Raw genomic sequence first — 27837 nt, forward strand, 5'->3', positions numbered from 1 at the left:
CACCCATATTTCTATTGTGCACAATTTAGATTGTTTTTTGTATAATAATTGACTAATATGCAGATTTTTTTACATGTATAATGTCAAATGTGCCCGATATAACACAATTGTCTAATTATATATCACAATTCTCAGGAAAATGTCAGAATTGTGATATATTACAGCCTGATCTCATGAGGAAACGCAAACATTTTACTTTTTGTCAGTTTAGTGGCTAATTTGTACGAATTTGTACGAGTTCAGTCATACCAAAGTGCTTAGAATGACCAAGAGGCGACACTCAATAGACTGTTCTATTGCAACAGTAGCGCCCAGCAACTGCCCCGGATTCTGCCATTTTGGAGTGAAAGCGGTCGGCTGTCCATTTGATCTTATTGCTGTCGCGATGGCAAGCAGCTGCTTTGTTTTTTTATAGATTTATTTAAAAATTGCATTAAAGCTGAGATACAACCTGAAAGACGACAATACAACATTTACTATCAAAATCATAAGCACGTTTAATAGTTTATTTTACTGTTTTATAATTTGCTGTTGTTCTATTGGAATTTTAATTCCAAAATGGCTTGGCGCGCCATCTAGTGGCTGTTTCCCAAATCGCACTAGAGTGTTGCCTCTGGGTAATTCTATGATTTTTTGTCGTAAGACAATGTAAAATATTAAAAAGGAGGCGTGGTACCCAACCCCACCCCTAACCCCAACCATCATCGGGTGATAAGCAAATCGTACTAAATTGTACTAATTAGATCATACAAATTCATACGAATTAGCCACTAAATCAAAAAGTTACGAACTGCCATGAACACTCAGGGGTGGACTTAGGCCCCGTTTACACTAGTGCGTTTTAGTTTTAAAACGGCATTGTAGAATGAAAACGATCCGCGTCCACACTCGCGTTTTACCCAGCGTTTCTGAACTACTATCCGTCCACACCAAAACGCTGAAAACGCACATCACGTGACCACACAGACACTCCCGGGCAAACGCTGCAGCCCATCTACCCAGATGAGAGCTCTGCTAGTCGGACTTCTCATCAAGCATCTCCCGCTCGATCTAATCTCACTATATTTATTAAACGGGATATTTCATTCATCTTGTTTTCTTTATCTAACGACATATTCCCTGACTTTGGTCATTGGAATCTATTACTTGTTCTCAGGTAACGTGTTTTGGCTGAGCGCAAAGATAGGTTAATGATTAATGTAACCACGTAGCCTATTCTGTATATTGACTGATCGCTTGCCTTTATTTCCTATAATGTATAAACTTATTGTATGTTATACTTTTATAATGGCCATTATCCATTATTAAAACTGATATTCAGCAAAAGAGAGGGTATGTTTCGTATTTTCACTGAAATTGAAAGGAGGCAGTTGTTATCGGCTCCGTTTTGTTATAAATATCCACACAGTGAAGATGACGCTCATATATGCAGCACGACGCCTCAACATGTCTGCTGTCTAAGTTGCTAATATTAAAATGAAAATAGGCAGTTTCTTAAATCATGTTTACATTTTATTGTTGAGAAAGTGAAACAACGTAGCTAGAGTGATGTGAATGAAGTTATAAAGTACACTGTTCCCTTTAAAGATTTACCCGTGTCCTCGGTATAGTCTGTTTTCCATATCAAACTGAGAAGAAGAGACTGCAGCCTTGATCAAACTTGCGAAGTCTGAATTTACAAGGAGAGAATGCAGGACTGAACTGTGTGTGTTAGGCTACTTAATATTCAGGAAAAGCCCCAATCAGAGAGGTGAATGTCAGCAGCCCCGCCTCCGTTTTCAGATGTCTCCGTTTTCCATCATCCACACTGAGACGGAGCAGCAGCATTTCAGAATGAAAACGGCCTCTCCAGCGTTTTCGAAACGCTCCATTTTCGGCGCTCGAGAACTCCGGCGTAGTGTGGACGGATGGCGTAACCGTAGCAAAACTTATGCGTTTTCAAACTAAAACGCATTAGTGTAAACGGGGCCTTAGTGATTTGGGGGCACTAAGCAATTCCAGGCATAGGGCCCAAGCATTAAAACTCAAAACACTCTACTTATCTATAGGTTTGTTTTTATGTAAATAAACTGCATGGTCAAATACTTTGTGGAAACCTTATTTTAATGTAAAATTAAATACAGTAAATTCTCAAAAAAAAAAAAGTTTACAAATGAACTATATAACAGTCAAATAGCCATTTTTGTGATTAGACTTAAGGAACGTTCCGCTATTCATGGGGCCCCAGATTTGAAAGGAATTAATATATAGCATTAAAATCTTAATGATTATAGACAGGTTTTACAACATATGATAGAATATTTATAAAAGAGCTATATGATTAATATAGGCTTCCAGGCAATGGTCGGGCTCACTAATTCCCTGGGGCCCTTAAGTGGCTGCTTACCTCGCTTATTGTTTATTGCCACCTCTGCCAACACTGACAAATCTAGTTTATGTTCTTGATTTCTACTAAGTGATCTTCCAAGTGAACTTCAAGTGAAATGATTTCCTTTTATTGTTGAGATTTTACTTTTACGTGAAATAAAAAAGCAACTGTACCTGAAGAAAGGTGTTGTTCCATAAGCGCGCATGCAGCAGGATGACTGCGCTGCTGTCCAGCGCCTCTAGAGGGCACCGCAGCTCCACACAGCTCAACTCATCCGCGCACGTCTGGAAGAATCAGCGAATCAAAAAGAACTTCATGCACAGGTAGGTACGTTTGTTTACACATGTGACACGAGGAGTTTGTTTTCGTAACAGTCGTTTTCAAAGTATCACAGCAACAGGAAAAAAAACACAGATAATAAAGGAATAAAAAGAGTAGTAGATAGAGAATAAAAATACACAAATTGACAAATAGAGGTAGGCTACATTACTAGATATGTACAGCTATCAGACCACCTAGTTTTTTTGTGACAAAAGGACAAATTTTGTGGTGGTAATTACCAGAAATTTGCGGAAAATTTAGCAATTAAAACAAAATATATAGAAATCTAACAAATTATATATTTATTACAGTGTGTGCAAACTGAAATGTAAACTAAGCAGGTTGTTAAATTAATAAGTGCATGTGGGTGTGTAAATAGTTTTGTTTGCTCTAGAAAAAGGGAAAGAGTGAGAGAGATAAAAACATACATTTCAAAGAGCTTGACAAACAAAAGTCAGATAAAGGTAGGGGGAACAGAGCGGGGCACAAAGTAACACTTTTTGGTGTTGTTAAAATATTGAATAAAGTAATAGGGTTAGAAAAACTATATATTTTTACCAACAACACACAAGCCTCTCCTGCAAATGAGCACTAGTTGTATGATCGCCGGACCTTTGGTTTATGTGCAGTATTGCCAAAAGTGCCAGGAGTAAAAATGTTACTATTTACCCCACCTGCGGGGCAAGTTGTAATAGAGGGTTAGTAGTAACGTGCTTAAAAATGCAGATTACACATTTAAATCCAGTTTACTTTAAATAGTAGCTATATTTCCTCAGTAGTTGGCACATTTTTTTTATTCTACATAGCACAGCATGTTTATTTATTTATTTATTGGATGAACACTTTTGGATTTATTTGAATTATTATCCATTATTATACAATGCATTTACTTGCAGTATTAGCAATAACATCATTATTTTTTATAAAAAAATATTTTTTATTAAAAACATTTTATAATTCACTCATAATTCCAAAATTATTTTGTTTGTTTAGTTGGTGTCCTACAGTGTGTGGCTTGTTTGTAACACCCTGTTACAACTAACCCCGCTGTGTCATGTTTTTCTCAAAACTGGCTAGCAGTCACTGTGAGTTTTTTACATCTTTAAAAATGGTTTTATCTTTTAGCCTAGTAGACGGTAATCACAACAATATAAGATGTTTCCTACATACTTTCACAGATTAAAAAAAAAAAAATAAAAAAACATAGACTCTAGTAAAAAATAGTATTATGCTGCAAAAATGATTTCTTCTGTGTTTCTCATCCAAATTTTCCCAAACTTTTTCAATAATTGGCAGGAAGACGTCTGCCGACACTGGTGAAAACCTTGATTAACCCTGAGCAAATATCTTAAAACTCTGTTACATTTTACCCTGCGTTACTTTGTGCCCCGCGCTCTCCCCTAGTTCATCCAAAAATGTCAATTTACTCCACATCTTTGAGTTCCTTTGTTTTGTTAAATATTAAATGAGGTATTTTGAATAATGCTAAAAACCTGTAATCACTAACTTCCATAGTGTTTGTTTTCTCTACTATGGAAGTCAGAGGTTCCACCTTTCTTCAAAAGATCTTCTTTGGTGTTCAACAGAAGAAAGAAACTCATAAAGGTTTTGAACCACTTGAGTGAGAATAAATAGTAAGTACATTTATTTGAACTATCCCTTTAAATGCTTTTTTACATGTTGTAGAGACAGAAAGTTTAATTTACCAGGGTTTTATACTTTCTTTTGTTGCCCAGAAAGGGGAAAAAATCAGAAGTGGAGGCAAGAGCCTTCAAGCCGGATTCACGCTCCAGTTCCCGCTTTCCTCTGGATGAAGCCTGAGGTGTGAACACAGAACATTACTGACCTCTTACACAGAGTTTAAAGGATTTATATCAAATACAGACAGCTGCAAAGCAGAAAAGTTGGTCAATCATTGATAGATTTTACATGTAGGCTAGTCTCTAATATTCGCTCCTCTAGCGGTTGGTAAAAACTGCACGTGTCTCTTTGAAGAATATTGTTTTGGTTGTGATTTGGCCCTGCTCAGATTATTGTTTCACAGAATCCATGTACTCTGAAATTTATAACAGACATCATCCCGTCGGGTTAAGTCTATTGTTATCAGTAATTAAAAAAACCCATAGTGACGTATAACATACAGTGGGGGAAATAAGTATTGAACATGTCATTTTTTTTTTCCTGGGAATAATATTTCTAAAGAAGCTGTTGACATGGAATTGAACCAGGTTTTGGTAAAAACCCAAAGAATACAAACATAAAAATAAAACAAAACCTAAACAAATCTGACGAATGAGTTATGTGTAATATTAAAGGCTTTCTTGATGATGACAGCTTCTCTGGAGAATAAAGTCACATGAATTGCTTAGGGATGGCTTTAACAGAGTTTAAAACTCTTGATGGTTCTGTGGGTTAAATCTGAGCTTTAATTTGTATTTTTGTATTTTCTATTGGATTGAAGTCAGGTGATTGGCTGGGCCATTCTACAGCTTTTTTTTCTTTCTCTGAAAGAATTTGAGTTTCCTTGGCTGTGTTTTGGATCATTGTCTTGCTGAAATGTCCACCATCATCTTCATCATCCTGATTAGATGTTGGACTAAAGCAGCTAATATTAATGTATAATATTGAAGGGCAGAGGGTTGCTAAATAAGTACTGAGGGATTTCAGCTGCTGTCTGGGCTTTCACTGCCTTTCTACAGCTCCCTTTCTTCATGTGTTCAATGCTTTTATTCCGGCATCATTTTATTTTATTATACATAACTTAATTTGTAAACTAATTAGCTTTGTTTGCTTTGCATATATAGATTTCTTTGGTTGTTACCAACATCCAGTAAAAATTTCAAGTCAACAGCACCTTAAGAAATATGTTTTCTGAGAAAAATGGTGACGTGTACAACACTTATATGCGCACTGTATAAAAAGTTGACAAGGTGTCACAAAAGGTTTTACTGAAGTAGAGTGATAATTTCTTGGCATATAGAATACCATTTGAAGAGATCAGGAAATTGTCTTTTAAAATGAGCATTTTTTTCTCTGGCTCCTTAGTGTATGTTCAGTATTTTTAAGTTTTTATGGCAAAGAATAGGCTAAATTCATTGCCTTTAATGTGAAATAACTGAATGTGAACATAGGAAGCTGAGACAAAATGTTTTAGAAGAAGATTTAATGAACTCTTCATTTGAAAACTATAGTTTTACTACAACTAACATAGTTAATTTGGCTAGTTTAGTAAAACCTGCTTAGTTTTGTAAGGTGACATCCAAAGCATAAGCTCAGGATGGAAATCGGACTGCTAAAAAGTCTGAAATAAATCACTTCATCTGTCAATTAAATAATTTGGTCTATCCCTGAAAATAAAATACAGCACATCACTACTATAATATAATCACTACTATAAAGCTCTGTTTTAAGAAAGAAGTATCACTAGGTTGGTCTTAAATAGATAATAGCCAAGCCATTTCTGAACACACTCTGCTCTTTTTTTAGTTTTTGAAATTGAGGAATTTGCCATGGTCAGTATTTCTTACTCATTGGCAACTATGCAATTTAGTGAAAATCCCACAGGACTAAAATAAAGCACTAATTATATCATAGTGTTTCAGGGTCAACACACTTTTCTTTGTACATTTTGAACACATTTACCGCTGTATACTCGACTGAGGATTTACCATGTTAAATCTGAGTGTGTTGATAGCCTCTGACGGAGTGCAGTGAATGATGTTTTTTCCTCGATCAGTGATCTGCATCAGGTACAGCAGCCGTTTTCCTGCTTTAGTCGCTTTTGGCCACTGAATATTCAGCACAGCAGAACCGAAGGACTTCAGAGGCCGACCGATGTTAAAAATCTGACTCCAGAAATGCAAAAATCAACAACATTCAGTGAGTATTTCAATAATATATATACTGTACATTAGGACATTAATCCGGTAGCTCTATTACTGAAAACTGAGGAAGATATTTGACATTCATAGACTTTTATGACAATCATGTATTGGTATAAGTGTTTAAATGCATTACATAAATGTTAATGATAATGAAGCATTAGTTTTAAGGGGACAGACACCAACCCTAAACTCATATTGGACCAAAGAGCCAACATCATCTTCTGCTTTCATGGCTTTCTCATCTTTCACTTCTCCTCCAAAGAACAACTGGGAAGGTTTAGCAAGACTAAAATACATCAGAAAATTATAAGTTTTATTAATGCTTGCACATCAACAACTTAAAGTTAGAATGTCTTTTATACTGCAAATCAAATAAATGAGGGATACCTTTTATAACGTTTAAAAGAACAGCATTAAAAAATTGTACTCCTCAGTACCAATATAAATGACTCTAGAAATGCCTCTTTTTTATGCATCCTTGCAAAATGACTATAATAATATCAGTAATAATATCTTACTGACTGCTAACCAGTTTATATTTATGTTCAAGAATTAAAAGTCTTACCCAATGATATTTAGATGCAGTTCAAATATAATTTTGGCTTCCGCAACAACTATTGGGACATCTTGAATGCTGATCCTGCAGACAAAAAGGTTAATTAAAAACAACAAACAGCTTGTAATCCACTCTTCTTGTAATAAATATTAATAATACTTTGTAGTTATTTAGTTAATTAATTTTATGTTTAACTGTAACGAATATAATTTTCTTACGTTTTAAGGGCCAAAGTCACATTAGCACTAGTTACTCTTAAGGAAAGTTTTTCTGTGTTCAGCATCAGGAAGAATGAAACCTGTGAGGAAACGACCCTGGATTAGGAGGCTGAAAGATCTTATTATTGACTGAAAATATGTTTAATGGTCTGAAAATGAAAAGCTCTCAAACCTCTGCGTCTCTTTTCAAAGGATTTCCAAGTTGGCAGTCGGCCTGTGTTCTATTCTCATTGGGGTTACACTGCACCTGGGTAACCTGCACAACATAAAAAGTCATCTGAGGACACCTATATATATATATATATATATATGTGACCATGCGCTTTAAAAAATATCCATTTATGAACAGTTTAAGTATTTTGTGAGTCGCAGGTGTTTTCTGTTTATTTATGATTGTGAATTGCAATATGGGATGTTGATCTCTGCACTTTTGATTTTGAAAATTCGACTTTACAGTTTGACATAGTGACTTTAATTGACATTTCAGTGGCTTGAAATAATATAATTTCTAAGAAATAATATATAGAGACATACGTCTGTAACAGAAATTGTACTGGCAGTTTATTACAACGTTTTTGTAGCTTAATATACAACACCAACCCAGACAATATATCACTTTAAACTATTAAAAATGTTAATAAAATCACTTTTTCAAACTATTCAAGTTGTTGGAAAAAAGATCAAGGTCCCATATTGCAATTCAAAAGCATAAATAAACGGGGAAAAATAAAAATAATAATATGAATTGCAAAAACGTACTTAACTAAAATGTACTAAACTATTAATTTACAGATTTTTTTTTTTTTTTACAGTGTGGAGCACAAAAAAACAACCTCTGCGCACAGGTGTAATTTCGGCAATAGCTGAAAATACATTGAATGAGTCAAAATATGTTTATGTCAAAAATAATTAGAATATTAAGTAAACAGCAAGTTTCTTGAAGCAGTGTTGTACTGTAGATGTATCAACTTAATATTTTGATTAGTCATATGCATTGTTTAAAACTTAATTTGAACATTCAGCACTATGTTGGACAAATACTTTATTTTTACTATATACTTTACTGCTACTTACAAACCGTACATCAGTGGAAAGATTATTCAGATAATAAATATCAATTTCCAAAGAAATTACCCTTATGACTGGTTTTATGGTCAAATGCAAAATGCAAATTTGGGTGGCGCAATGGGTAGGCTGTTGCCTTACAGCAAGAAGGTCGCTGGCTCGAGCCTCAGCTGGGTCAGTTGGCATTTCTGTGTGGAGTTTGCATGTTCTCCCCATGTTGCTGTGGGTTTTCTTTTGGTGCTCCGGTTTCCCCCACAGTGCCTCACAGCACAAGACATGCGATATATGAATTTAACTAAACTGGCCGTAGTGGATATGTGTGAGTGTTTATGGGTGTTTCCCAGTACTTGGTTGTAGCTGAAAGGGCATCTGCCATGGAAAACATTCGCAGGATAAGTTGGTGGTTCATTCCACTGTGGCGACCCCTGATGACTAAGCTGAAGGAAATTAAATGAATAATTAATAAATGTATTTTATTAATAAGTGAATATGTAGGCACATACATTTCTTTCATTCATTTTCTTTTCGGCTTAGTCCCTTTATTAATCAGGGGTCGACACAGTGGAATGAACCGCCAATTTATCCAGCATATGTTTTACTTAGTGGATGACTGGGAAACCCCCATACACTCTCATCCACACATACACACTCATACACTACAGACAATTTAGCTTACCCAATTCACCTACACTGTTAGACCTTACCAGGCTTTTTTACAGTAGAACACTGGCAACACTGTTGCCAGCTACTCACTGTAAAAGTTTGGTTACAGTAAGTAACTGGCAACAGTGTTGCCAGTTAATTACTGTAACTGAACCATTACAGTGAGTGGCTGGCAACGGTGTTGCCAGTTATTTACTGTAACTGAACCATCACAGTGAGTAGCTGGCAACAGTGTTGCCAGTTAATTACTGTAATAGAGCAGTAGTGGTAACTAACTGGAAACTGTGTACAGTTAATTACTGTATTGTAGTGTTACAACTCACAGGATTATACTGCATACACATTAATAGTATGTCAAGGTGTTACTAAAATTAATTAGTATTCTTACCTGTTATTAAAAATAGAAGGCATTAAAATTGACATTTATTTTATTGTTTTGGCAGCAAACAAATATACAACAAAACGTATAACAAAATTAACAAATCAGCAGATATAAATATCATCTTACATATTACTGAGAGCCACAGGTCTGCACAGCAAGGCTGTGGTTACACTAACGTTTGAGCATGCGAAATTCTGTCATATGGCACTGCGAAAAGGAGTGGGATTAAACAAAATAATTAGAGATTGAAAAAGCAAGCGACTGGTCCATAATTTTTGTTCAGAGAGGTCATGGTTTGATCATGATTAGTCTCAAGCTTCGCAGGTCAGAGTTCTCCAAGCTTGAACTTTCCAATGCTGCAAACTTTAAAATTTGTCACATAAGCTAGCATTCCAGGTCTGCAGCATTCACATGCGTATGAATGGAAGTCTATAGGGAGAAAAGTGCAGTGTGACCGGGACTTTAATCTGTAACTCTAATTAAACACACCTGATAAAACTAAGTAAGGCTCGTTAGAAATCTACAGGTAATGTTGAAGCAGGGTGGGAACTAAACTCTGCTGCCCTGCAGTTCTCCAGCAACTTGGAGTTTGACCCCCATGGTATATAGCAGGGGTGCTCAATCCTGTTCCTGGAGATCTACGTTCCTGCAGATTTCATTTGCTACCCATATCAAACACACCAGCCTGTAATTATCACGTGGTGTTCAGGTCCTAATTAATTGGTTCAGGTGTGTTTGATATAGGTAGCAATTGAAATCTGCAGGAAGGTAGATCTCCAGGAACAGGATTGAGCACCCCTGGTATATAGCATACTTTTAAAGCAACTTCCAACATTTATCACAATCACATATGCAATAAATAAAATACACACACACACACACACACACACACACACAAACACACAGAAAGTGCTGCAGTGAAATGTGTTACTCTCTCCTCAATGCGAACCATGCATAAAAAACTGAACAGCAAAAAACACAAAATAATTATTTTATTTTTTAAAAATAATTATAAAATAAGCATATGAAAAGAACACATAGATAAAGATATAGATAGAAACATGTTTGTCAAACACAGGCACATACTGTCAATTCTCAATAAAAAGTTTTAAATAATTATAAAAAAAAACAAAAATAAAGTCGGCAACACCGAAAATCCAAAGGATCCAATCTTATATTGCTATAATTATTATTTATTTACTTTAAAAATCTCATGACAACGAATTTTTTTATTGTTTCTAATATAAATTCATAGGTGGAAACAGCTCTGAAAAATACTTAGCAACAAACTCACAACCTGGGACCTGACAGTGGAGCTTTTGTGTGTGGATGGTTATGTGTTTCACATTTTTGTGATTCCCTGTGATGATTTCTGTGCACATGTTACCTTACTAAGGTGATAGAATTTAATGGTTTTTATGTGCATAAAATCTGCTTATTTGCCAGAAAGATACATGAAACTGTTAGCATCTGTACATTATGACAATATGCAATATCCAATAAATAAATATACTTAAACAAAAGTAATGTAAGAAGTTATATGAGGAGAGGCTAAATAGCTATCAATGTAGCTTTCAAGTACACAGTTCAAGATAGCAACAATATAACTTAAAAAACAGCCTTATTTTAGAAACCCTCAAAATTAATTTGAACACATTTTACTTACTTATTGTAGATTCTTATTTAAAGCCTAAAACATATTAGACTACATCTGGACTGATAGACAGAGAATAGAGCACACTCAGCAGTAAACAAATCAAACACCTGGCTCCCTTAAAGGGCCAGCATTTTCTGAAAACTAAAACTTCTAAAACTTTTTGGTAACGCTTTCTTTTACAACCCGCAAAGTACCGCGTAAGTACAGTGAAATTACAGTGTACTTTTCTGTACGTACTGTGTAAGTATAATGAACGTATGTGTAGGTATGAGGGAACTAACCGTAATGCTTGGGTAAAAAGGGGGTAACAACCAGATGTTCATCACAAAAATTACCGCGTAAGTACAGTGAAATAACGGTGTACTTTTCTGTACCTATAGTGTAAGTATAAATAACGTTTACGTAAGTATAAGGGAACAAACTGTAATGCTCGGGTAATAAGGGGGTAACAACCAGATATTTAGCATGAAAGGTACCGCTTAAGTACAGTGAAATAACGGTGCACTTTTCTTTAAATTGCAAAAGAACAAACCATAATGTTTGCGTAAAAGGGGAGTAACAATAAGATATACATCACGCAAAGAAGTATATTAAGTTTACGATGTACATTTCTTCAAGTATTGTATACATATAAAGAATTATGCAAGGATGGTGACAACCTATTGCTATCTGCAAATGTACTGTATATGCACCTGCGTGAGTACATTAGTACTCTTATTCAGTGCTTGGGTTTTATATGGGGTGTTTAATGAATAAAAGGTTTACAACCTGTGAAATTATGAACCCTTATTGTATACTGTATGTATTTTAAATCTGCAATTCAATATAAAATATATTTCCATACACTACTTACCTTATGTTTACTCGTCGATCTCACCAAAGCCATCAATGTCTCCATAACTCACTATCAACAAATAACTTTGCATGACATAGGCCTACCGTCAGGGTTCAATGCAGATTAAAACAGGCTCGCATCTTTACTGCTGTTGCACAGGGGGGCTAACTGTTGCATTTCAGTAAATGTATAGCTGATGCTTTATAGAAAAATCTAGTAATTTGGTCTTCAATCAATAAAAACTGCTGCTGTAGTTTACTCTGTTCTTAGTGTTCAAGTATACACTAGTATGTTAAAGTTCAGCTTCTTCCCTCTTTGTTCCCTGTAGTTAAAGGGTAAATACAGTATTTGTTACCTCCTTGTTACCTGTACTTACAGGGTAAATACCACATTTGAGGGTTGTAAATTAAAGTGAAGCTTTGTTCCTCTCTTGTTACCTCCTTGTTACCTGTACTTACAGGGTAAATACCACATTTGAGGGTTGTAAATTAAAGTGAAGCTTTGTTCCTCTCTTGTTACCTCCTTGTTACCTGTACTTACAGGGTAAATACCACATTTGAGGGTTGTAAATTAAAGTGAAGCTTTGTTCCTCTCTTGTTACCTCCTTGTTACCTGTACTTACAGGGTAAATACCACATTTGAGGGTTGTAAATTAAAGTGAAGCTTTGTTCCTCTCTTGTTACCTCCTTGTTACCTGTACTTACAGGGTAAATACCACATTTGAGGGTTGTAAATTAAAGTGAAGCTTTGTTCCTCTCTTGTTACCTCCTTGTTACCTGTACTTACAGGGTAAATACCACATTTGAGGGTTGTAAATTAAAGTGAAGCTTTGTTCCTCTCTTGTTACCTCCTTGTTACCTGTACTTACAGGGTAAATACCACATTTGAGGGTTGTAAATTAAAGTGAAGCTTTGTTCCTCTCTTGTTACCTGTAGTTAAAGGGTAAATACAACATTTGTTCCCCCCTTGTTCCCTTTAGTTTACAATGTAAAATCTTGAAGGCAGTGAAATAAATATACAAACACACAATATATTTCTTCTTTACTTTGTAACCTTTATTTTAATAAATAAGCATTTTAAAAGACTTCATATTAATCAAACATTGTCTTGTCTATCATTGCCTATACTCATTCATTTTCTCTTTGGCTTTGTCCTTTTGTTAATCTGGGGTCGCCACAGTGGAATAAACCACCATCTTATCCAGCATATGTTTTACGCAGTGGATGCCCTTCCAGCTGCAACCCATCTCTTGGAAACATCCATACACACCCACTCACACACATTCACTACGGACAATTTAGCCTACCCAATTCACCTGCACCGCATGTCTTTGGACTGTGAGGGAAACCGGAGCACCCGGAGGAAACCCACGCGAACGCAGGGAGAACTCCATGCAGAAACCTTCTTGATGTGAGGAAACAGCACTACCTACTGTGCCACCGTGTTGCCACCCAGCTGCAACCCATCACTGGGAAACATCCATACACACTCATTCACACACATACACTACGGACAATTTTACCTTACCCAATGTCACCACATATTTTTGGACTTGTGGGAGCACCCGGAGGAAACCCACGCTAACATGGGGAGAACATGCAAACTCCACACAGAAATGCCAACTGACCCAGCCGAGGCTCGAACCAGCGACCTTCTTGCTGTGAGGCGATTGTGCTACCCACTGCGCCTGCCTATACTCAAACAGCAAAATAACACATTATTTCCTTCCCCCTTTTTTCTGGCATCTCTTGCTTGGCTTCCTCTTCTGCTCTTCTCAGCTTCCACTGAGGACTCTGATGGTGAGTGGCTGATGAAATCCCATGGGTCTTGCTGCTCTGCATTTATATAAAATATATGAACAGACAGAAAGGCGTTTAGTAAGCTATAGACATGTTTATTTTCCTGTTTAATGTGTGTGTAGTGGTTGTCCAACAATTTCACACACTAAACATTTACAGATACCATACACACACTATACATTACTATCAAACAAAGGTACTTTCATCAGATCATATGGGAGATTGTGATCATTTATAGTGATAATAATTAAAGCGCAGAGGGGAAAAGGCTTAAATAGTAGGCTACTGTGCTAAAGTCCTAGGCAAACGTTACTAGTAATTGGGTGGGGGGGGGGGGGGGGGGGGGGGGGGGGGGTATTGATATATCAAACTGGCATGCTACAGAAAATATCAATTTACATTTCCAAACATTAATTTTGTCATAAACTTTGCTGTAATTAACGTATAAAGGGAGAAAATCGTCTGCACAGTCAGTATGACAACAGCCACAGAGATCTGACCTGCTCATCATCCAGTCTTTCTGGAATGACATGAAGAAACTAAATCTATAGGAACTTTGGCAACATTTCTAAGATGTGCAAAGTAAACGACAGTAAACATTGGTAAATATTCGCTGCTGGCCGTTTAGATTCGGCCATGAACTAACGTTAATGTTACGCTAAAAACAAATGAAACAAAATAAATATAATCTGGTTAATGCACAATTTCTAATCGTAACAATAGCCTTATTTACTGACAACGATTTACTCACATGTGTTACATGGTGACAAGACGGAGCAATTCCAAACGTCCCAAAAGTCTGAGCAAAACCTCGTGGCGTGCTGCTGCAGTTTGATTCGGATCTTTAGAGGCTTCTTGATTCACAACTCGTTTGAATCAACGAATCAGTAGGCGCGTACCTGAAGTGATACAATATCGCGAGATGGATTCAAATGCACACGGAGCTGTCTGTTGTTCTCGCGATGTTTTGATGTCACACTGATCGGTTTGTTGAAGACGAATCGATTCAACTCTCCGTCCTCCATTCCCAGAATTTCCTGTTCACGGCAGTACAAGGACGGCAGCGCGAGGTAAGTTAAATAAAACAAGTATTTTTATGACGTTATGTACATAGAAGTGTTTGTTTAGGTTTTTGTTTATATCTGATGTTTGTACCTATTTTTAACAATTACACCCTTTTCACAACACTGTTATGACGCGTTTAACGATCATCAGGATCTAAAATCCTTGAGTTTTTTATATGATTTTTTTTATAAAATAACATTTATTTGTATTTACGTATGTATTATATAATATGATTACATGTGCGAGGTGTTTCAAACAGTGTTTATGGTCATGAGTAAATTAGAAGTTATTCTCTCTTCTTGCTGGCGTTATCAGTTTCACACTATTTTTTTTATTTTTCTAATTGTCGAGACAACACCATCGTAAAGTTTTCATTTTATTTGAGCAAAGAAGATTGTAAAAAAATGTGTTGTACTTTCCCATTCACTGTGCTGAAATGTAAAAAGGGTCCATAACAGTACATCAACCATATTATGTTATCTTTCACTTTATTTAGGACTAATGATGGGTTAAGACATGTACTTTAATCAAAAACTAACCTTAGGGGTAGTTAACCCAAACGTTACATTTACTTACCATTTAATGAGTGACACAGAATTTAAATATGTACACTGAACTGCAAATAATCTTTACTTCAAAGTCTATACTGCCTGCACATATATTTAAGCCTTTTCCCCTCTGCGCTTTAATTATTATCACTATAAATGATCACAATCTCCCATATGATCTGATGATAGTACCTTTGTTTGATAGTAATGTATAGTGTGTGTATGGTATCTGTAAATGTTTAGTGTGTGAAATTGTTGGACAACCACTACACACACATTAAACAGGAAAATAAACATGTCTATAGCTTACTAAACGCCTTTCTGTCTGTTCATATATTTTATATAAATGCAGAGCAGCAAGACCCATGGGATTTCATCAGCCACTCACCATCAGAGTCCTCAGTGGAAGCTGAGAAGAGCAGAAGAGGAAGCCAAGCAAGAGATGCCAGAAAAAAGGGGGAAGGAAATAATGTGTTATTTTGCTGTTTGAGTATAGGCAGGCGCAGTGGGTAGCACAATCGCCTCACAGCAAGAAGGTCGCTGGTTCGAGCCTCGGCTGGGTCAGTTGGCATTTCTGTGTGGAGTTTGCATGTTCTCCCCATGTTAGCGTGGGTTTCCTCCGGGTGCTCCCACAAGTCCAAAAATATGTGGTGACATTGGGTAAGGTAAAATTGTCCGTAGTGTATGTGTGTGAATGAGTGTGTATGGATGTTTCCCAGTGATGGGTTGCAGCTGGGTGGCAACACGGTGGCACAGTAGGTAGTGCTGTTTCCTCACATCAAGAAGGTTTCTGCATGGAGTTCTCCCTGCGTTCGCGTGGGTTTCCTCCGGGTGCTCCGGTTTCCCTCACAGTCCAAAGACATGCGGTACAGGTGAATTGGGTAGGCTAAATTGTCCGTAGTGAATGTGTGTGAGTGGGTGTGTATGGATGTTTCCAAGAGATGGGTTGCAGCTGGAAGGGCATCCACTGCGTAAAACATATGCTGGATAAGATGGTGGTTTATTCCACTGTGGCGACCCCAGATTAACAAAAGGACAAAGCCAAAGAGAAAATGAATGAGTATAGGCAATGATAGACAAGACAATGTTTGATTAATATGAAGTCTTTTAAAATGCTTATTTATTAAAATAAAGGTTACAAAGTAAAGAAGAAATATATTGTGTGTTTGTATATTTATTTCACTGCCTTCAAGATTTTACATTGTAAACTAAAGGGAACAAGGGGGGAACAAATGTTGTATTTACCCTTTAACTACAGGTAACAAGAGAGGAACAAAGCTTCACTTTAATTTACAACCCTCAAATGTGGTATTTACCCTGTAAGTACAGGTAACAAGGAGGTAACAAGAGAGGAACAAAGCTTCACTTTAATTTACAACCCTCAAATGTGGTATTTACCCTGTAAGTACAGGTAACAAGGAGGTAACAAGAGAGGAACAAAGCTTCACTTTAATTTACAACCCTCAAATGTGGTATTTACCCTGTAAGTACAGGTAACAAGGAGGTAACAAGAGAGGAACAAAGCTTCACTTTAATTTACAACCCTCAAATGTGGTATTTACCCTGTAAGTACAGGTAACAAGGAGGTAACAAGAGAGGAACAAAGCTTCACTTTAATTTACAACCCTCAAATGTGGTATTTACCCTGTAAGTACAGGTAACAAGGAGGTAACAAGAGAGGAACAAAGCTTCACTTTAATTTACAACCCTCAAATGTGGTATTTACCCTGTAAGTACAGGTAACAAGGAGGTAACAAGAGAGGAACAAAGCTTCACTTTAATTTACAACCCTCAAATGTGGTATTTACCCTGTAAGTACAGGTAACAAGGAGGTAACAAATACTGTATTTACCCTTTAACTACAGGGAACAAAGAGGGAAGAAGCTGAACTTTAACATACTAGTGTATACTTGAACACTAAGAACAGAGTAAACTACAGCAGCAGTTTTTATTGATTGAAGACCAAATTACTAGATTTTTCTATAAAGCATCAGCTATACATTTACTGAAATGCAACAGTTAGCCCCCCTGTGCAACAGCAGTAAAGATGCGAGCCTGTTTTAATCTGCATTGAACCCTGACGGTAGGCCTATGTCATGCAAAGTTATTTGTTGATAGTGAGTTATGGAGACATTGATGGCTTTGGTGAGATCGACGAGTAAACATAAGGTAAGTAGTGTATGGAAATATATTTTATATTGAATTGCAGATTTAAAATACATACAGTATACAATAAGGGTTCATAATTTCACAGGTTGTAAACCTTTTATTCATTAAACACCCCATATAAAACCCAAGCACTGAATAAGAGTACTAATGTACTCACGCAGGTGCATATACAGTACATTTGCAGATAGCAATAGGTTGTCACCATCCTTGCATAATTCTTTATATGTATACAATACTTGAAGAAATGTACATCGTAAACTTAATATACTTCTTTGCGTGATGTATATCTTATTGTTACTCCCCTTTTACGCAAACATTATGGTTTGTTCTTTTGCAATTTAAAGAAAAGTGCACCGTTATTTCACTGTACTTAAGCGGTACCTTTCATGCTAAATATCTGGTTGTTACCCCCTTATTACCCGAGCATTACAGTTTGTTCCCTTATACTTACGTAAACGTTATTTATACTTACACTATAGGTACAGAAAAGTACACCGTTATTTCACTGTACTTACGCGGTAATTTTTGTGATGAACATCTGGTTGTTACCCCCTTTTTACCCAAGCATTACGGTTAGTTCCCTCATACCTACACATACGTTCATTATACTTACACAGTACGTACAGAAAAGTACACTGTAATTTCACTGTACTTACGCGGTACTTTGCGGGTTGTAAAAGAAAGCGTTACCAACTTTTTTGTTAAGAATAAGACAGCCTGTGGGAGTGTCTGGTGATGCCTAAATCATTGTTTTCTGCCTTTAAAATGTACGTCTCGATAATTAGCTACATAAAGCATCAGAGTAGATGGGGCAGTAATGGTTGAACAGTAATTTGCCATTTATTGTTACAGTACCTGTAGTGTGTACGTAAAGTAAATTACTGTATCATTTGCACTAAAGAATTTCATACAAATCCTGCTCCTTTTACAGTAAAATACTGTTTCTTTCATTACAGCTAAACACTGGCTATTTTACAGTTATTTACTGCATAATCTACAGTAAGGGTTAACAGTGTATACCGCATGTCTTTGGACTCGTGGGGGAAACCGGAGCACCCGGAGGAAACCCACAAAAAAACACGGCGAGAACATGCAAACTCCACACAGAAATGCCAACTGACCCAGCTGAGGATGAACCAACGACTTGAACCAGGTAATTGTGCAACCCACTGTGCCACCATGTTGCATACATACATTTATCATTAATAAATATACAAAAAAAAAATGGATAATGGATAATTGATCTTGGATGAATGTAAACCTATATTAGTAATAAGTTTGAAAATACATCTACAAAAATCTGACTTAGAAAATTGAGATGTCTTTAATTTCAGATGTTCAATTTTTTAGAAGTTCAAATTCAAAACTATTTTTAAAGGCATATACTATTCAGTTTTACTTAATTACAATTGTTAATAATTCAAATAAACAAAATCAAATTTTAGATTGTTTTGGCATATTTTAAGCTCCATACTAAACAAATGGACTAACTTCAAATCCACTGCTAATTTTGAGTGCACAAGTCTAGGCCTGAATATGATAGTCCTACTAAACACCTGCAGTGGGTAATATTACAAATGTGTCTTAAAAAAAGGAGCAGAACACAATCAGACTTGTTGCAACAAACATTGATCATCAAGAATGATACAAAGATACGATAAATTCAGCTAAATAAGAGACTCACGCTATTCTTCTTCGGCACGACTGATGTTAAATGCAAAACTTCTGGAAACATCACATAGAGTTGAGTGTGATGGGCATCATCTCCTCCTGTGTTGGTGACTGTGACCTCCAGGGCAATGTTCACATCACCAGGCGAAATTACAGGAACACCGTTTTCCCTTTAATACAGACACAAATAAAACACTGAGATTCAGTAATGCCAAAGAATGTCTATATTACAGCAAATATGTTCCAAATATACAGATATTGAAGAATAAGGAGACCACATAAATAATGGTTAGAATTTACAGTTTATAGTGTTTTACTATTATATCACATAAAAGTAATATGACATTTCTTCCAAATTTCTAATTTAAATGTTTTTGATAACAAATGTTTTACAATTTTTTTTGCTTAAAAGGTGCGATATATAAAAGAAATCTATATTTTGTGAAATAATTCTGCTTTTCAAACATAACAACCTTAATTTATTATATATTTATTAATTTTTAACATTTGTTAATCTGACTAATTCTTATTTTCTTAAAAAGAAAGCATTAAATTACAATATTTTTGTTTGAAATCGACAAGAAATGTTTTCCGATCTTATTAGAATAAAATAAATATTAACATGATCTTACTCAAACCCACACCTAATACTGGATAAATAAATTTTTTATTTTAAATTGGTCTCTTAATTTTGTCAACGCCTATAAAATAACAGTGGAAAATGATTATTACTTGATGAATTTAATTGACTGTCAGGCTTTAAACTTCAGATTTGTCAGTACATGTTTTGCAGTTAGCAGTTGCCAAATTTCAGTCATGTGCTTTTTAAGCCTTGGTGTTTGGATTAAGTCCTAAATCCTGCACAAAGCACACAGACGGTGATTTTACATGGCTAGAGGGTCACACTGGTCCTGCTGTTGGTCTTTGGTGCAGAAGCTGTACTGGAGCTGCAGGTTACTCTGGCAGATGTTGTCACTTCCACAGCCCGAGTTCAGAAACGAGACCTGGGAGATAGTGTAAAGACTTGCTGAAGCTTTTATTACAATATACAGTAAGCTAGTATCATGATATTGCCATAAGCTGCAAAAATAACTGGTATAATTACAAAACATATTTGCAATTTTTGTGTTTATTGTACATACTAATTGGGAGTAATGCATTCACTAACATCAACAGTGGGAAAAAGCTACAGTTGTTACAGAACTTCATTATAAAAATATATTGCATTAATGAATATTGGCGTATATCTAGATTATTGTGCGGCATAGGAAGGCAGGTCATATGGCAGATGATGTGATCACCTCTGCTTTGCTTGTTTTTTCCTGCAGTGTGTTGAGAACTGGCTCCAGATCAGGCAGGTTTCTGATGGTCTGTTTTGGATTGTCAGATGGTAGAGAAACAGACAGGCTGATGCTAATACTGGTCAGCTTGTCCTGGATTTCCCCCTAAAACAAAACACACTAGCTTTCATCATGAGTTCTCATTTGTGGTTTATAAAGGATGACACTTTACTTAAAATGTGATGTCTACTTTACTTGACATGTCATGAATGTGGGTAAGATTTTATGCAAACTTATGTCAACTGTTGTTAAGTGTCATTTGCTCAGTTGTGTAATTTTAAATGCAAAGACAACATTGTTTGTTATGACAACTTGACATAAACAAACACATCATAAACAGTCTTTATCTTTGTCATGACAGCTTGACATTGCCTAAATTGTCATAAATCTGTTATAAACATGATTGTTATGAGGCCATTGTGTCATGAATATTTTTCTGATCACTTTTTCAGTGGAACAAACTGCATTTGTCATTAAAAGGTCTCATTAAAATTGTCATTACTGTCAAATCATTTTACAAGAGCTTCAATAATATTTAATGACATTTTAATGACAGATTCAGCTTATACCACTGAAGCTGAGGTTAAAAAAATATTAATGACGCTATTATAAAATTAATGACATATTTATAATGGCTTCATGACAATCATGTTTATGACAGATTTATTTGAAGTTTTGTTGTCTTGGTAATGTCAAGTTGTCACGACAAAGACAAAAGCAGTTTATGATGTATTTGCTTTTGTCAAGTTGACATCTTTGCATATAAAATATCATAACTGAGCGAATGACACTTAATATCTGTTAGAATCCTGCATAAAATTTCATTCAAATTCATGTCATGATTATAAAGGTTTTTATGAACACCTCTTCAACTAGTGTTACCAAATGTCCTACTTGTGCTCATCCATATGAAGCCTAACAAAAACAACCAGCATAAATGAGATCATTGACTCAAAAATTCAAATGTACCAATTATCATTTTATCTCTGTTTTTTTCCTCTCAAAGCGATAATAAGATTTTATGAATCACCAAGGATCACAGTTTCTTTAATGCTTTACTTAAAAGAAATTGGATTGCCTGAGGGTCAATCAATTAACCAAAATTTTGTCTCTTTGAGATAAATAAATATGACACAAAAGTATTACAGAATGGTTCCATGCAACATGTTGTATATTAAGTGTGTTTTGAGGTACATAATACAGTTTGGTAAAAAACAAAAAAATTCAATATACAACCAATATTTGATGTATTATTTAACTAAAATCCTAACCTTAGCTTTATGTGCACAACTTGGTGTTTGCACAAATACAATATTAAAACAACAACACCTAGTAGTACAAAAACAGCAGCTGTCAGATTGGGCGATGAAGGTTATAATTTGCTGTTGTGATGAACCGAACAGTATTTTCCTCAGAGAAGAAAGAACATGGCTTTTGTGTTTTGTTTTGTTTCTATTATTCTTGAAATCTCACGACTTGTTTGCTTTTCCTTGATGGCTCAGAGTGAAGTGCTGTGCTGAATAGAGTCTCAAAAATGCAGTCCACATGATTTTTCTTAAATAATACATTATATTTTGGTTTGTTTTTCACCAAACCCGAATACTGTTCACCCTCAACACACTTGATGCGTGCGGTATGCTGTGTTGCCAAATGTTTACTTTTTCATCATTTTTGTAAAAGCTTAATGTTGGCTCATAAATGTCATAACAGTCTCATAAATGCACAATTGTGTCTAGAAGACTTTTTTTTTTAATAATACATTGACTAATACATTTTGGTTTATTTTTTACCACACCCTATCATATACCTCATAACGCTTGATATACACCAACCAACCACTTTATTAGGTACACTTTTCTAATACCGGGTTGGACCTGCGTTTGCCTTCAGAACTGCTTTAGTCCTTCATGGGATAGATTTAACAAGGTACTGGAAATATTCCTCAGAGATATTGGTCCATATTGACATGATAACATCATGCAGTTGCTGCAGATTTGTTGGCTGCACATTCATGATGCAAATCTCTTATTTCACCACACCCCAAAGGTGCTCTATTGGAGTGAGATCTGGTCACTGTGGAGACCATTTGAGTACAGTAAACTCATTGTCATGTTCAAGAAACCAGTCTGAGATGATTCACGCTTTATGACATGGTGCATTATCCTGCTGGAAGTAGCCATCAGAAGATGTGTACACTGTGGTCATAAATGGATGGACATGGTCAGCAACAATACTCAGGTAGGCTGTAGCATCATCTGTATGTCGCAGCTGAAATTGAGACTCATAAGACCAGGCAATGTTTTTCCCAATCTATTATTGTCCAATTTTGGTGATCCTGTGCAAATTGTAGCCTCAGTTTCCTGTTCTTAACTGACAGGAGTGGCACCCGGTGTGAATTTCTGCTGCTGTAGCCCATCCGCCTCAAGGCTTGACGTGTTATGCAAACCATTTTGGCCATTTGGCTTTAACAAGGCATTTGTGCCCACAGAATTTCTGCTCACTGCATATTTTCTATTTTTTGGACCATTCTCTGTAAACCTTAGAGATGGTTGTGCGTGAAAATCCCAGTAGATCAGCAGTTTCTAAAATACTCAGACCAGCCCATCTGGCACATACAACCATGCCATTTTCAAAGTCACTTAAATCACCTTTTTTCCTGCAGCAGATCATCTTGACCATGTCTACATGCTTAAATACATAAGGTTGCTGTCATGTGACTGGCTGATTAGAAATTTGCGTTTATGAGCAGTTGGGCTGGTGTACCTAATAAAGTGGCTGGTGAGTGTATATGCTGTGTTTCCAATATTTTTTATTTATTCATCTGTGATTATAGCCAATAATTATTGGTGTTTTTTATATAACTGTTTTATTTAACAGTTATATCCATTAAAATAATAACATCTTTAGGAATGCAAAGATAATACATTTATATCTTAGTTTTCTTTTGTTTATTAAAATTTTATTTAATATGTTCGCCCAACATATTAATAATTTTTGAACTTCGATCTTCATTTTGTTAGTTAGATTAGTTCCAGCTTTGCTTTGGCACTGACTAATCTAATGTATATGCACAAATATATTATTGTATAGCATCCTATAGAAAATATGAATTTAAAAGAGAGATTTGTGAGGTACTTATTTATGCTGAGCACAGTATGTATTCCTATTATACAGGCACTTTATCATTAGAACATCACCAGGGTCAATAAATAATTAATGAATATTAATTTCTGGCTAAGCTAATCTTCAAAAGCCAGCAACTGAGTGTGAGCTGAGGGTACCAGCAGTCTCAGCTTGGTCTGCACACATGATTTTTGCCTCTGTGCTTTCAGTTGCTGGCGTCCGTTTGCAGCGTCCGAATTAACAAAGACCACTCGTGAAGGAAGACCCCTCTCTCTGCGCACTGTATCGGCCTCCAGTTTGTACTCAATCCCTGCAGAGAGGTAAAATACATTTAAAAAGGCTGAAAAAGTTCTAAGAAATTGCTCTGATAAGAAGCTATTAGCCAAGAACTAATCAAACACACCCAGCTGGAATGATATAAAGTAGTCAACATTGAAGTGGATCAAAACGTTTGATCAAAGTTGCCCTACAACTATTGAACAACACCCATTCTTGCCTTTGAAATACTTTTATGATCCACTTCAAATGTTGACTCCTGTAGATTGCTCTGGGGTGTTTTATTATTTTATTTTGTTAGTTTTTAAGCTTTGCAACCAAGAAATGGACTCTTACTTAGTTTGGGATTGTATGTTTGCGGCTCAGTTGTGTAGGTGAAGCAGGATTGAGCTGTAATAATGCTGAAAGATTTTCAAAATGCATTCAAATGAAAACTAAATCATTTTAATAACTTGTACATGAAATATTCTGGTGATATCTCACCATGGTTTTCTCTTGCAGTCCTGTGCCTTGAAGTCAATCTTATTTGGTGTTAATGTTAAAGTCTTTTCTATGTTTATCACTGGCTTAGTCCTTAAAAAAGAATGTATTCATTATTAATATAATAATTTATATTTACATATAAATAATTTGGTTTATTAGTACATATAGATCATACTTTATATTTCATGAAATACAGCTATGGAATTATTTGCTATATATTTACAATATTCAGTTATGTGTGTGAGTAAAACAAATATACAGTTGAAGTCAGAATTATTAGCCCCCCTGTTTGTTTTTTCCCCAATTTCTGTATATCGGAGAGAAGATTTTTTTCAACACATTTCTAAACATAACAGTTTTATTGACTCATTTCTAATAACTGTTTTATTTTATCCTTGCCATGATGACAGTAAAGAATATTTTCCTAGATATTTTTCAAGACACTTCTATACAGCTTAAAGTGACATTTAAAGGCTTAAGTAGGTTAATTAGGTTAACTAGGCAGGTTAGGGTAATTAGGCAAGTTATTGTATAAAGATGGTTTGTTCTGTAGACTATTGAAAAAAAGATAGCTTAAAGGGGCTGATAATTCTGATTTTAAAATGTTTTCTTTTTCTTTCTTTTTTAAACTGCTTTGCTTCTAGCCAAAATAAAACAAATAACACTTTCTCCAGAAGAAAAAATATTATCAGACATTCTGTGAAAATCATTTGGGAAAAATAAAAAAATCAATAAATTCTGATCTCAACTGTATATTTTGTTTAATTCTGTAAACAATTGCATTCTTTTTAAATTTAAAATAAAAATGTTGTAATTTGTATATTAATTTTACATTTGATATTTACACAATAACAATGCTTTAACTTCAGAAGAATTAGAAAACTACAGTTGGTGGAATAACACTTAAAAAAGCTCTAAATTACAATATTTCTGTTTCAAATTTAGAAGAAATGTTATCTGTTAAATGTTATTCTGTTACTATTACAGAATAAAAACAAATGTTAACATTTTACTTAACCATATCGAATAAATCCATTAAACTGAGAATTTTCAAATGGTCTCCTAATTTTTTCCATAGCTGTATATTTATAATGAATGTGTCAGAATATTTTATATGAATGAATATACATTTATAAGAGTAGAAATCATTCAACCTGTAAATCAGCACAGTATCTGAGAATGAACCCACAGCCAGCTCTGGATATCCATTACCGTCCATATCCATGTTTCCAGCCAAGGAATAACCAAACAATTTGATGCTATGATCTCCAGCATCTAAAATCTATAAACAGAAATAACAATTTAACAAATGTAACTTATCTTGCAAGTTTATTTTTTAAGAATTGACAAATCTTAATTATGACTGCAAGTGCATTCAAGTAATTTTGGTCAGAGCAAGATGGCTATGAATCTCTAATTAAAAACATTGAAAAAGATTTTTCAGCTTTTAAAATTAAAAATGAAGATGCATCAGGAAGTTTTTTAATGAATGTGCTGTTATAATTGTATAACACTGGTATTTGTTTTTAGATTCAGCTAAAAACTAATTGTTTTAAATAAAATGTTCATATTTCAATTCATTTTTCAATCATAAATATGACTTTTGGTGTCATTAATATGCATTTAACTCGTAAAAGTGATCTCTTCAACATGGTTTAAATGTAAAACACATCATTCCTAAAGCTCTAATGCAACAAAAAGTTATATACAAGTTATAAATATGCAACTTCTTTAACCAACCGTTGGTTTGTGATGAAATCCTGCAGCTGAACCATGGTAAATATACACTCGACCTCTCCCTGAATCCTCATTTGGTGCACTGGCTGCAAAGTCTGTACAAAATCATCAGTCAGATGCACAGTAAACATAATTTAATACACTGAACTAAAATAACCTCTCCTTCAACCTTGGTATCCATCCTGATTGAGATCCCCAACATGTGCCACTGCCAGTCCAAACATGGAGTCTTTTTTACCATACAGACACACTGGTTGGAAGTGGCTCCAGTGTTGTCCTTCAGCTTGGTTGATGTAAATGTACACAGCACCTCCTACATCATCATCCATGTTTTTACTGGAGAACTCGGGTGCACCCACAACAATGTCATCCCACCTGAAGCAATGTTAAAAGGAACACTGACCCAATTATTTCGATTAATCCTTTAACTTGAACTTTAAGAATTTTTTGCAACGTAGGTTCATTGGGAAAATGTGCCCGGGGATACATTTCTGAGAACCAAAAATATGTGCCTCGGGGCACATAATGGCTGCATTTTGTGTGTAAAACGAATGATGCAGGGTAGTACTGCTGACCGAATACTTCCATATGGATGGCTTTTTCGGGAATACTGGTTTTCTTGGTAGCTCGTGTGAGAAACATGCCCCAGTAACTTATTTGAGATGGTTAAAAATGTACATGGTGGTCTCTAATGGATTTGTAAAAAAGAAAAATGGCAAGAAAAAGTAGTCCAGGATACACATTTCTTGGTTCTCAAAAATGTAGCACTGGGCTTATATCAACAATGAGCTTGAATTGTTTTTTTTTTTACCAGTTTCAATTGTGTTCCTGACTCCAATCTAATCTAATTTATTTAGAGTTTTTGGTTTTAATGATAACCTTTGTGCAACCAGGTAGTTATGATTCTTGTTAAAGGGTTAATAAATGTATGTAGAAGCCATTGAAAACCCACTGAACATTTATGTTATTTAAAAAAAATCTACATTTATTTTGGAATATAGAGGGAGCCATTATTTTTGTGGGGCTTTTACTACAACAAATCTCATGATTCTGTGTAGCTTTTAGTAGTAATTTTAGTCAAAGGGCAACAAAACACAATATAATTCTTCACTATCAATGCTTGTCAACATTTGTCTTAAAATATTTGACAAGAAGATGCAATGTAAGTTCACTGCTTTTCTTGTAATTAGAACACTGTAAAAATGCTGGCAGAACATGAAGGAATGAAATTAACCCATTAGTTTCTACAAATGTAGGTTGGTTGAACATAAAATAATTAATTTGTTCTCCCAAAAAACTCAAGAAATGGGTTTTTTCAGCTTAATTTATATTAGAAGTTTGAACAAACAGAAAATGTCATTGTTTTGAGTAAATAGGAGAAAAGACTGGCAAAAAAGAGAATTCTTGTAGGGAAAAATCGACAGTAGTGAAGGTTTGCATTACTCCTCTTCAACTGAAAATTACAACCAAATGCCACACAATGTGGAATTGTATCAGTATTTTACTTTCCTAGTTGTGTAAAGGAGTGGCACGGTCGCTTCACAGAAAGAAGGCCACTGATTTGAATCTTGGCTGTGCCAGTTGGCATTTCTGTGTAAAGTTTGCATGCTCTCCCCTTGTTTGACTGAGTTTCCTTTGGGTGCTTCGGTTTCCCCCACAGTCCAAAGTCATACACTA

General features: G+C 35.3%; 2 protein-coding genes and 1 long non-coding RNA gene across 34 annotated transcripts in view; 2 read left to right on the forward strand and 1 right to left on the reverse strand.

Moving 5' to 3' along the window:
• Positions 1-27837, reverse strand: part of itga6l (integrin, alpha 6, like) — a 37489-nt gene that overhangs the window by 3556 nt on the left and 6096 nt on the right. For 2 of the 3 annotated variants that reach the window (XM_073922185.1, XM_021481280.3), the window contains exons 7-22: positions 26330-26535; positions 26164-26255; positions 25578-25705; positions 24424-24513; positions 24277-24341; positions 23823-23974; positions 20503-20646; positions 20090-20205; positions 19215-19371; positions 7520-7603; positions 7348-7427; positions 7139-7213; positions 6757-6859; positions 6358-6534; positions 4396-4506; positions 2542-2652 (exon numbers count right to left, since the gene is read on the reverse strand). In XM_073922185.1, the coding sequence (XP_073778286.1) occupies positions 2542-2652; positions 4396-4506; positions 6358-6534; positions 6757-6859; positions 7139-7213; positions 7348-7427; positions 7520-7603; positions 19215-19371; positions 20090-20205; positions 20503-20646; positions 23823-23974; positions 24277-24341; positions 24424-24513; positions 25578-25705; positions 26164-26255; positions 26330-26535 (1891 nt within the window). Of the gene's footprint in view, positions 1-2541; positions 2653-4395; positions 4507-6357; positions 6535-6756; positions 6860-7138; positions 7214-7347; positions 7428-7519; positions 7604-19214; positions 19372-20089; positions 20206-20502; positions 20647-20736; positions 20855-23822; positions 23975-24276; positions 24342-24423; positions 24514-25577; positions 25706-26163; positions 26256-26329; positions 26536-27837 lie in introns of those variants that run through there. The other variant, XM_073922186.1, reaches the window with a different exon arrangement.
• The window catches only part of LOC141377590 (uncharacterized), a 165569-nt gene that overhangs the window by 1692 nt on the left and 136040 nt on the right, over positions 1-27837 (forward strand). The gene's annotated exons all lie outside the window — the stretch shown is intronic.
• Positions 2664-27837, forward strand: part of nitr13 (novel immune-type receptor 13) — a 53346-nt gene continuing 28172 nt past the window's right edge. For 5 of the 30 annotated variants that reach the window (XM_073921070.1, XM_073921072.1, XM_073921089.1 and 2 more), the window contains exons 1-5: positions 2756-2844; positions 4229-4323; positions 4426-4511; positions 6426-6568; positions 23874-23984. The gene's annotated coding sequence lies outside the window, so the exon portion shown is untranslated. Of the gene's footprint in view, positions 2692-2715; positions 2845-4204; positions 4324-4425; positions 4512-6425; positions 6569-23873; positions 23985-27837 lie in introns of those variants that run through there. The other 25 variants (XM_073921074.1, XM_073921079.1, XM_073921078.1 and 22 more) reach the window with 24 other exon arrangements.

The sequence above is a fragment of the Danio rerio genome, chromosome 14 (genome assembly GCF_049306965.1).
Source record: "Danio rerio strain Tuebingen ecotype United States chromosome 14, GRCz12tu, whole genome shotgun sequence".
NCBI lineage: Eukaryota > Metazoa > Chordata > Actinopteri > Cypriniformes > Danionidae > Danio > Danio rerio.